We start from the raw sequence: 11,910 nt of genomic DNA on the forward strand, positions 1-11,910 counted from the left end.
ACAAATCAGAGGTCCAAGACAATGACTGGATTCGTCTTTACTTGGAACTTGCAGTCGCCAAATATAGAAGTATCAACATGGATCCTGATTTGTCCGACTTGAAGATTGTGAATGTGGCTATAGATACTAGCCAAGATCTCAGTGAGGGACTCAATGCCAAAAATGCAACTGTCTACATAAGTTACAAGGACTCGTGCGAGGCTCGGGTTGGTAAGGATGTTGATCGCATAGCTATAGTTAGAAGAACCTTTTGTGAGCGTACACGACAATTCACTCTCAGGGGTCGGCATCAGAGTTTAGAAATTATACCAAAAAAGCGTGCGGATCAGGGTGAGGACGACTCGTGTGAGGCTGGGGTTGGTGAGGATGCTGACCGCGTTAGAAGTAGCTCCAGCGAGCATACGAGACGCCTCAGTCCCATGTGTCAGCAGAATCTGAGTTCAGATAAAAAGTGCAAGTATCAGCGTGTCATCCGGCCGCGTTTAAGCGTCCTCAAAAAGTGGCGGTTTTTGAGTCCTAGGCGGCACAAGGCATGCAAGAACCATGGCGTTGGCTTGGCTCGTCCTCTGCACAAGACAAGATCCATTTGAAAATGTATGTAAGATAATAAACTATTAACGGTTTCCGACTAAGTTATTTGTTGCAAGTCATAAATGGATTGGTTTTTGTTATGTCTTCTGCTCGGACGTTTAAAGTTTTACTTTTCATTTCTGTTTCTCACTTGTAAATTAACTGCGGAAAATCTTTCACTGTGATTTGAATTTGTCAACATAGAATGTATATGAAGATACGAGAATGTGAAAAACTCTCCTCACTACACTAAAGCCCTTTTCCCTGAAACTGAGAGCCTTTTTTTTGTTGTGTTAGGAGGCAAAAAAAACTCCAAAATCGGTAAAGATTGGGAGTCTGCTCAAAGCTGGCAACTTTTTGTAAAAATCTGACCTTGCTTGGTGTGATTACTAATCTCCCGTTCACAATCCCCCATAAGGACAAGAAATTCAGTTCAGCGCATGAACAAGAGCTACTTCTTGAATTTACAAGAGCTAGAGAGTTCAATGTCTTCGAAGCAACTCGACATTGAGCTAGGGAGTCGACTCTGAATATTAACCAAGAGAGCTCTGGAGGTAACTCGTCCATGGTTGTTGAATTTGTGAATTGAAAGAGAAATATGAAAGAGGAGAAGGATCGAACGAGAGTTATTGAAATGTGACTTAAAAACACCCACAAGTTGATGAGAGAAAGAGTAGTAAACCCTTATTTTGTGAGAGTTACGTTGTTCTTGAAATTGGATGTTTTTAGATTTTTAGGGACAGAGAGAAATGGGGAGGAGGGCTTTGAACGACGCGTTGAGGACGACTGTGAATGTCTTGAATTTACAACATTCCCAACTTCAGAAAATCAACATCTTAAAACATTTCCAACTTCAGAAAATCCTATAAAACTGCTGAGAGAAAGCCTTTGTGATAGAGTACTACTGTCTTCTGAATCTGGCATGTTGAGAAAAAAGACTTTACGTCGCTTTGGATTCTGGTATCCTTCCCGTTCAGGCAAATAGATCCAAACATATATCTAGGAAAAGCACAATGAGAAGATAGCTAGGAAAAGCATAATGAGAAGAACATTTAACCCCCAACACATAGAATTTTCAAAAGAAGAGTCAATAATTAATTACCTTCTGTATCTGCTGAAAAGACGTTCCGGCACAAGTTCTGGATGATATGCGGCAATGATGAAGTTTTATGATATCACCAATGGTCATTCTGTGGCAAATCACCAAAACAAATAGTTTATGATATCATAAAAAGTACCAAGAACTATTCTACCTCTTCTTAGTCTGGATTACCATTTTTATATTTATTTACTCTAAACAACGACGGTATGCTGAAGTTTTTAACATGCAAAATTTGGGTGTCATATCAAATAATTAACAATACCTCTAGTGAAGTCTTTGTTCAACTTCGAGAAGTCCTCCCCCAATCTGTCTCTGTCTGACGGCTGGCCGGTCACAATCGTGTAGCCGCACAAGCTGTTTGTAGTATTTGGAACCTATATATTTTCTACATATCGGATAAGTAAAACAAGAAAGAAAGAAAAAGAACCGGATAAGTCGCAAATAAGATTGTTGGTAACCTTGTGGGCAAGGTGATGTCGTGGTGAAACACATACACAAACACTCCACGTAGGTGAAAGTTCATTTCCTCTCCAGTCTTTCTGGCAGGCAAGTATATCTAAAAAAAAAGAGTGTGACAATCTTGATAATGTCGAATGTAAAGCTTTACATTTAAAAGTGCAAGGCTGCAGTAGGACACACTGGCACTAAAAAGAGGTACCTTTAAAAGCTGAACGATTGAAGGAAGCAGCCGCCTAAACAGTTGTCCATGGAGAAATATCAGCAAGAGTTTAGTTATTATGGTGCCCAAGAAAGCTCCTTTTTTGGAGTGATAAGGATATTTACATGCAAGAAGGCAAATGAGATCTAAGAAGAAAATACCTACAAACATATATTAAATCAACGTTACAAGAAACTAGCATTTTACTTCATACCATTAGTGCCATAAAAGATTATTCATTATGTCTAAGAGAGTAGATAACAGATGCCCAAAAGAGCACGCAGAGATCATGTGCTCATATAAACACAAATATAAAATAACAAAGCAATGAAATTCACGCATGATACCTTGTCAAAAACCGGCATGATATGTATGTTCAAATAGTTAAGAAACCTGCTGCTTGGAGCACCTCTGTTCAGAGAAGAACGAAGTTAGCAAGACAACCAGTCAAGTTTATAGAATGGACTCTATCCAGCTACTAGCAGCAGTTATTCCAAGTTCTTACCGCAAAAAAGGAAAGAGTCAGTTGCAGGCGTGATATCAACCTGAAAACCAATATTTATAATCAGGAATAATATCGCAGTACAAGGATAATTTCATGTAAATTTGGCTGTCCAACCTAATACTTCGAACTATTATGCTCACTATATGTGATACTGGAAAATCTACGAGCAGAGCAGACATGGTGATCAGAGCAGACACAATCACATTTTTATAACTCACTATGGCCATACTATCATTTTAACAATTTTGTCTGTTTCCTTGCATTCAAACCAAGACCAAAATATACTGGAGTTCACGGAAAAAATAACATCACTCAAGATGAACAGTGCAGCCGGTGGTACATCTTTTTAAGAGCATCTCCATCAGTGATTTTTTAAGTGAGTATCTACAATAGTAAATAGTAAAAAGTAATGATAAAATATTAATAAATGGGTTTCTTAACAATTCAAGACACCCACTTAATTTTTAGTTATTATTTTTAGCTTTTCACTATTGTAGATAGTTACTTAAGAAACCGTTGATGCAAATGCTCTAAGCTTTTTGTCAACAGGATGGAGTATGTACAAGGATAAACATACACTAATGCCACAGAACATGTAAAAATGTGATATACTGATATGCAACTAAAACATCCATACACAGCGGGATAAATAGTAGTATCATTTAAAAAAATCAAGAAATTTAGGTTCATCTTCGCGATGATGCAACACAACCAACTAACACCAAATTGAACGATGCAATATGACAAACTTACTTCAAATAGTGCATTTAACTCGCCTGTCCTTTGATATTTTCACAAGTTCTTGCATTCTTCTTGAGGAGCTTTGCCAGAAAAAAAATACACTCAAACTTGTCAAGAAATCCATAAACATTTCAAACTCTCCTCCAGTTACTCTCTTATAGGCTCTACGAAATCCAAATAAAGTCAATAATAAATGACAAGAAGAAGAAGGCAGATGGAAGAAACAAAAGGAACTGCATACACACAAGATAACGGTCTTACCTGTTTGATCAAATCTGTTACATGTCTCTTCATCTTCTCTTGAGGTTTTAAGAGCTCCCATTTAAGAGGAAACACCTACATATATAAATTAAGATAAAAGGATATATACTATGAAAATAGGGATATGGTATCACAGACCTCTCAAATGATTGTCATTTCTAATACTAGTAATAGATATGCAAACCATTTTCATATCACTTCCTCTGTTATTGTTAAGGAAACTACTTTCAAATCATAAACAATGTCAAGAAGGAGGAGACTTGACTAAACAAACATGCACTAGATATCGGCCACTTTAGTTGATTAAGCAGAGTTTGTACATCTTCAAACTGAACCAATATATGTTTACTTTACTGGTCTAAGCAGAGTTTGTACATCATGTCTACTTTACAGGTCTAAATCTACGAGAGAAAAATCCCGAAAGTTCTTAACTTGGTGAAAACAATGAGATATGAGTATCAAAAGATTAAGTTTTGAAACGCTGTTCTGGAGACCTTGCAAATAGCAAAAAGCCATTGATAAATTCTGACCTAATCTCTAATGAAATTCAAGAACTCTAAACGGATTTGATCATCAGTAATGGGAGTAAATAAGGCAGTCGAAGATGCTGTAAAAAAAGAGAGAAATAATTAGCAAAACACTAAAGGATTGCAGTGTCAACAGCGATACCAATTGAAAATCTAAGATATTTTAGCAGACTACAACCCATAGCAAGTACTTTATTCATTTAAACCAACGCCGGATGATGATCAACTGAGTACATTTTTCAAGCAGAATCAGTATTCATACCCAAGAACAACAGTAACACTACCTTTTGGATCTTGTCGAAACAATGACAAGATCCATTTGAAAATGTATGTAAGATAGTAAACTATTTATGGTTGCCGACTAAGTTATTTGGTGCGTTAAGTGGTTTAGTTTTTGTGCACTGTGTGGTTTTTGTTACGTCCTATGCTTGAGACTAATTTAACATTCTGCCTTGCTTTCAGACGTCTAAAGTTTTACTTTTTATTTCTGTTTCTCACTTATAATTAACTGCGGAAAAATCTCTTCACTGTGATTTGAAATTGTCAACACAGAAGGTATATGAGAAAAACTTTCTTCACTAAAGGCTAAAGCCCTTTTCCCTGAAACTGAGACGGAATGTGAAAAAACTCTCTTCACTAAAGCCCTTTTCCCTATAACTGAGAGCCTTTAGCTTTTATATGTAATTTCCTTTAATCTTGCTTATTAGGCATCTCTTAACACTGTTGTATCAGGGTTGATAAAAAGTTGCAGAAGATGGAAGCTGTAATTGTGAAGGCAAAAGTCATTTCCAGTCGACTGTAACAACGTTGACAAGAAAGTTAAGACAGATGCTTGGTTTGTCTGAGGATGTAGCTAGTTTCCACATGAAACAGAGTGTGTTCCTTTACCAGCTTGCAGTACAGAAAATGCCTAGCTAAGAGTCTCCTTTGCTTGTCAATGAGTCTAAATGTGGAACATTTCAAGTCAGCTTCACTTGAGGATCCCATTAGTGAGAAATTTTTAAATCCCTCATTGCTTCATCATCTCCGACAATATAATTGCATCGTCGGTTGTGAATTATGGATCAACTCAACGGTTGTACACGCAAGAGTATGTTTTAAATCCATTTCTCCATGCTTTGTATTTTTTTTCACGCAGTCATAAAACTCTGATTTCTAATTCTTGGTTGGTTATTGACGTTTTCATGACAGTGAAAACTTTCTATTCTGGAGTGAATGCCGGTGTGAAGTCATGCACTGTGAGAATGGGTCAGCTAAAGAGTTTGAAGACAGTGAGTTTTGTACTAACGCTTGCTATGCAAGTTATTTTGTTGCCACTAAAATAAGTTTTATTATTTGTCTGATGTTTGAAAGGAAAAAAGTATTCGGCTTGAAGAAATGTTTTTGATGAACATAGTTGAGAGGAGAAACTCAGAGGATTGGATGTTTGATTATGCTCTGCAGCGTGCTGTTAGCAAACTAAGGAAGAGGAAAGTTGTGTTACTCGTTGAGGCATTTGAAACCGTGCCACACGGTAGAGAACGTGTGAAAGGTTTTAAGTTATGGAAGGCTACCTTCAAGCGGTCAAGCCTGCAATTAATAAAGGTGAAATAACAACATATCTTATATAACTCAGCTAATAAATGAAATATGTTGCAAGTTCTGCTTATGAACAAGTACCTTTCTTGCCGCAGGTCCAGGGCTGATCCAAGAAAGGCAACTAAAGGAAGCTGAGTGAGATTTGTTTGTTTTATTTACTTACAAGAATCAAACCCCAAGTGTATAAGCTTTGATGGTTTATTTGCTTAGCTCTTTGTGTGGTAGTTATGCTCCTCAATCTATGAGGACTCAGTGTGTGCTGGCTTGAAGACTAGTAGCAGTATCTGGGACAATCATATGCGTTTGTCTAGTTCTATATTGTAACTATTCTAAAATTGTGAAACAATCAAATGTTGTTGTCATTAGTGTCTATATAGATGTTGAGTGTTGTTTTCAACCGTTGATTTCTATTGCTTTATGTTGTCCGGGTTACCTAGAAGAGAGGCATGCAACGGTATATAGGAAACCAAGAAATCAAGTACCATCATCCTTGATCATACGCATTAGCAAAATAACAGGAGTATGAGTCTAAGACGAGAGACCTACGAGTAAAAAATGAACCCATATACACTTAAGGGCGTCCACAAGAGAACACATAGTATTATCGAGACGTATGACTCAGAGCCCGAAACTCAATCCTTGATGACTTTGTTGAGAAGGTACTAGTGGAAGTGAGACACCTGCAATTATTCCTTTGATGAGAGTGTCAAGCTCCCCATCTCCTCTGATTTGCAAGCTGCAAATGCCTTGGTGTTATCCTCTTCACTTTCAGATCCCTGCTCGCATTTCCAGCTAACTCGAGAACTTCTGCAGTTAAGTATTCTAGAGTTGATGCTGTGTAGATTCTTTGCAATGGCACCAACACTTCCATGTTCTGAAACTCTTTGCTTGAGCTGACGAGGAATACGACCCACAGGACACTGAAAGAAGACCACATAGAAAGACAAAATAAGCTAGAGCACAGAGAAAGGCTTCCCATTAATCAGACAGATGTCTTCTTGTACATAGATATACATTCAAACCGCAAACATTTATATAGGGGAACACACAAGACACTTCAACTAACCACACAGTTCTTTTATTTGCTTGAACATTCATCTACTACATCCTATAGCTACTACAACGTATCGAGTGATTATCATAGTAAAATACACTGCAGCAATAAAGCCATACAAGAAACATGGATTTGTATGAATTCACTTGTGATATCTACAATTCGGCTTTAATGACTGGATTAGATTTACAGAAAAAGAAAAAGAAAAAAAAAAGCTGAAGAGAAAAAGAACACACACACAAAAGACAAGTAGATGCTCCCATTAAGGCCACTCAGTACCAATTGGTAGTACACACTAATTAGTTACAAAACAGAAGCACTCCATTGTATAAAAAGTCACTCTAGATTCTAGATTCAGTAGCACTGTCTTACACAACTACAAAGGGTGCATACAGAGAAATCGAGTTCGTTGGCATTGAGACTACCAATCTCCAGTGTAATGCACACATTGCTACTTAATTGCAGAAACACAGAGTAAAACGTATTTCCAGAATTCAGAAATTTCCCAATAATGCATTAGACATAGAACAAGGTACAAATCTTGTTAAAGAGAAGGAGCTAGGGTTTGAGGGATACCTGAATGCCGGCACGAGCAGAGCTAGAGATGGATTTCTTCTTAAGACTCTCTTTGTTAGCTGCCGTATTCTTTGCAGCTGACACACAACGTTTGTATTCTATTGGCTCTTTTTTTTTTTTTTGGCGACAAACCAAAAGATGAATCAAGCAAAGTTTTTTATGAGCTCTTCTTCGTCTTCTTTTGTTAGACGTAAACGGGCTCTTCATAGACTCATATTTTTCTTCTGGGATCTAATCATATACAAAACCAACCATTCTTTCTCTGGGGATGCCAAACTTTCTCACATAAGCTAATCCCCATTCAAGATCCTCACCGTAACATCGATGATATTCCTCGTTAATAAACCTGAGAGCATTTTTCTTTGGATTAACATTCTGTAACAGATATCCAGTAGAAAGCGGCACATACTTTTCTTCCCAACCATGTAAGACAAGCGATGCACTTATCAAGTCGCTAGTAGTAAAAGTCCAACAATCGTCGTGTTGACCTTGATCCCATATCCAACCGAGAGCATTCTTCAGTCTAACTCCAGATTCTTCCAACAGAAGATATTTTGAAGGCAGTTTCTCTGTCTCGTAAAAGACGATCAGTATCGTTCCATTATCCGATAGACGCAGACAACTACTCGGTTTTGTCTTCAAAACATAACGGTATCTCTTCCTACCTAGAAGACTCTCTGCTGTCTCCTGGGTGATCGTCTCTGCTATTTCAGTTTTTAACAGACGTCTGAACTCACGCGTAAGCTTTCTTAAGACAAGTGACCTCCTGACTCCTTTCATTACGAAAGTGTTTCCCTCTTCTTCTTCTGAAGGACCACTGTCAATACTTTCCGTTTCAGAAAGCCAACTTTCACCCAATTTTCTGTCAGAACATGTGCTTTCAGAAGATTCGCTTTCACAAGATTCGCCCTCTTCTTCTGAACTATCATAGTCACACTCCTTTCCAGAAAGGGAGCTTTCAGACCATTCGCTTTCAAGATTTCCCGAATGTCTGCTGCTTCCCAAAATGTGCCCAGGTGTTCTTCTTGAATAACTGACAGGTTTGAATGCCGTGCTCGATGAAACAAGAAGACCAGAATCGTCCTTGGTTCCATCTATATTGCAAGGAACGTGTCTTAAGTACACTGCCTTGACAAGACTCTTTCTTGCAGCATCACTATTGATGTCCGTATGATTCCCTCTGTAGATCTCTCCTAGTTCACACTGCCTCTTAAACACCAATTCCCTCATTTTGCTGGACTTCAGGGCATTTAGTCTTTTCACTTCATCTTCGGCCTACAGCCAAAAATATTAGATCCAAAAGGAAGACATATACAGGGTAGATGATAATGCTAGCTAACCAAAATAAAAACAAGATCCAATACCTCCAGGATAATGTCCAGACCGAGACATCCCTTTTTCAAGGCATCATCAGCTGGACCAGAAAGTAAGTCACTGCAATGGTCAAATCTTCTCCTCTCATCCATAGGTGTTTCCATTAGGTTCCACAGCTCTTGCATGCTTCTCCCCAAACCTTGTAGCTGAAACAAATAATAATTTTAAGGTATCAATCCCTACTAGCTGTGGTTTGCTTTCCGTGAAAGCTGGTGCAAGGTTAAATAAGAGGCCACCAATAAAAATTGCATTTATTATACATTTGAGAAGAATTCTTTTTTATTACCTTGATCAACCTCTCATGTTTCTCCTCCTTCAGAGACTTTACAAGTTTTGTTAACCTAGCAAGAGTATCATTGCTGATGCTTTTCGAATGAGTCTTTGAAAACTCGGTCAAGCTGCTATGAACACTACTCAGTGCCTTCGAGGAATCAAACGACATAATCTCTGACAACTCATGGACAGCACTGATATAAGAGTTTACTTTCTGCAGTCGAACAGCCTGAAATTGAAATAAAGACGATAAGCACATAAACCAGAAACATTTGCAAACAAATACGTGTAGATATAAATGTAAAAACACCTTTTCATTACGAAGAACCTGCAGATGTGCTCTAAGTTCATCCAACTTTCTTTGTGTCAAGTCACTTTCATCAATTTGTGGACCAGAACTAACAGGGTAATCATTTCCCGCTACGTTAGAAGAGATCTTTGCGATTTGAGTCAGTGTCTCAGAGAGTTCTTTCCTTGGCAGATCCTTTTTCATCAGGAGATCTTCCGATACAGGCTTGACAGTGGATATCTGCTCCTTCAGAGAGCCTCCTTTCTTCTCAAACAAAAAATAATAAACATATTATAAGACAATCGTATATGTTCTCTATGAAACATATAAGATGGAGTGTTGCTAAGAGTACCATACCCTTGGAAACGAAACTTTTTCACCAAGTGCAGGCATGACGCTGGCAATCTCAGCTTGAGCTTGAGCTAATGAACGCTGTAACTCAGCTCTGTACTTAGGAATTTCCTCCAACATTTTGTTGTATATATGCAGACATTCCTGCTCAAGCTCTAGGAGCATCTTATCCCTGTCACTGTAGCTTTCACCAATCTCATCCCAGGTTATCTACACCACAATAAGAATCAGTGTTAGACATATAAAACATTCCTGATCAAGTAGAGTTTAAGTAAGAAACAAAGGAAACATACATTGCTCAATTAGTATCATTAGTATCATCCTAATCCTGATTTCGATTACTGCTCAAATCTGAGCTAGCAAGTCAGTTGATTCAACAAACGAGGCTAACTAAGAAGATGCATCATGCTAAAATCAACCCAAGACAAAATTAGTGTAGAGTTCTTCACAGGAAAACCTAAAAACTGTAAGCAAATATAACCGCGGAGGCATAATTGGGGAATTTCAAAGTCAGAAAGGAAGAAACTGAAGCGTGAAATAGTCAAATTGGCTTGGAACGGAAACTAACAGAACCATGACGAGAAGCGCATAAAATCACCAAATTCGATTTTCAATTTGCGTTACGGAACGAGCCAATGAACCATCGGAAACTCAAAATCAAAGGAGATAGAGACGATCCCAATCGAAATTTCAAAACAAAATCTGGAGAAAATGAAGAAGCTACGCAAGAGGAGAAAGCGAAGAATCTGAGAACCTGCAAAAGATAAGTGCTAGTGACTGTTGAAGACGGACACATTTCCACCATCGGCGCCGAGAAGAGCGAAATTGACGATGCTCTGAAACCCTAGAAGGTGTCTCGAGGCTATCTGGTTAAAGAAGCGTGAAGACGATCCCGATAGATTTCGTTTCTAGAGCGAGAGAGACAGAGAGAGAGAGAGCAAATGTGAAACAATGATTTTGGCGCTAAATTAGAATTTTGCATATTATTTATATTTTCTTTTGTTTCTTTTTTTTAGCGTGCCCACCAAGCTCAGATGTGAAACCAGAGAGTCCATTCACATTTGGACAGCTGTATTATTTTCCGTACATCATACTCAACAAAATCTTCAGGGGGGGGGGGGATAAAAAAGGATGTTTAAGTAGGATTATGAATATTTTAATACTAAATGTTGAAAATTGTTTGGTTAAAACATTTTTTTTTTAAGAAACTGTCAAATTATATGTCTCCAGCGGTAAATCCTAATTTTGGGCCCTTAAAAATTGTAAAGTTTTGTATTGTATACTTTTTTTTTAACATTTTATATTTTACAAAACTAATTAAATTATTGCATTTTATAAAATTTTAAAACAAACATTACGACATAATAGCATATTAAAAACAGATTACAAAAAAAAACGATCTATATAGATTAGGGGTTCTTTCTCATAAACATACCAGTCAAATAATCCTCAGACTCCAAACTGTTCACTGCAATACACAATGAAGTGAAAATCACAAGAAAATAAAATTCTGCTTAGTTTCTTCAGAAGGGAAAAGTATTTTTGGCAAAATTACAGTTACATAAGTTGAAACAAAACAACACTTGGAAAAATGCCTATTCTACACCAAAGTAATGTAAAATCAACCATAGCATCATCATCCATCCTAAGAGACAACAACTGAGTTCGTGGAAAACAGCAATAAATCACTCAGTTGAGGTGAAAGATCAGCAAAGACTTAGGATAAAATGCAGGATGAAACAAAAGCCTTAGGATAAAATCAATAACAATGAGTAAGACCAAGGTAGACAAATCAACAAACTGATAAAGAATCATAGGAGAGTCAATTCACTGCGAAAAGAAGGAGACTCGTGGCAAGCTGAATTTGATTTATTGAGAAGACTCGACTGGTTCATTCAATTTCTCAACTGAGACAGGTCAGGCAAAAGGTTCAAAGTTTATGTACTTTTTCCAAAGTTTGTGAGAGAACCAGCAAGAATCAGGTTATCTTCTTAGTACAACAACTAGGCCCCATGATACGATATTGGAAGCAAGAAAAAAAAAAAAAAAAA

General features: G+C 37.6%; 2 protein-coding genes and 2 pseudogenes across 2 annotated transcripts; 1 reads left to right on the forward strand and 3 right to left on the reverse strand.

Moving 5' to 3' along the window:
* On the forward strand, positions 13 to 590 carry LOC104699308. The gene has a single exon (XM_010414633.2). It carries the CDS (start codon positions 78 to 80, stop codon positions 588 to 590), a length of 513 nt encoding a protein of 170 aa, XP_010412935.1. The 5' UTR covers positions 13 to 77.
* Positions 1,756 to 3,062, reverse strand: LOC104699309 (annotated as a pseudogene).
* On the reverse strand, positions 6,404 to 7,803 carry LOC104792681 (annotated as a pseudogene).
* LOC104792680 (65-kDa microtubule-associated protein 5-like) lies at positions 7,714 to 10,780 on the reverse strand. Its single transcript, XM_010518885.2, has 6 exons — positions 10,614 to 10,780; positions 9,866 to 10,069; positions 9,530 to 9,772; positions 9,233 to 9,448; positions 8,937 to 9,092; positions 7,714 to 8,847 (listed from the first exon to the last, which is right to left on the reverse strand). The coding sequence occupies exons 1-6, from the start codon at positions 10,662 to 10,664 to the stop codon at positions 7,804 to 7,806; spliced, it is 1,914 nt and encodes a 637-aa protein (XP_010517187.1). The 5' UTR covers positions 10,665 to 10,780; the 3' UTR covers positions 7,714 to 7,803.

The sequence above is a fragment of the Camelina sativa genome, chromosome 6 (assembly GCF_000633955.1).
Source record: "Camelina sativa cultivar DH55 chromosome 6, Cs, whole genome shotgun sequence".
Lineage (NCBI taxonomy): Eukaryota > Viridiplantae > Streptophyta > Magnoliopsida > Brassicales > Brassicaceae > Camelina > Camelina sativa.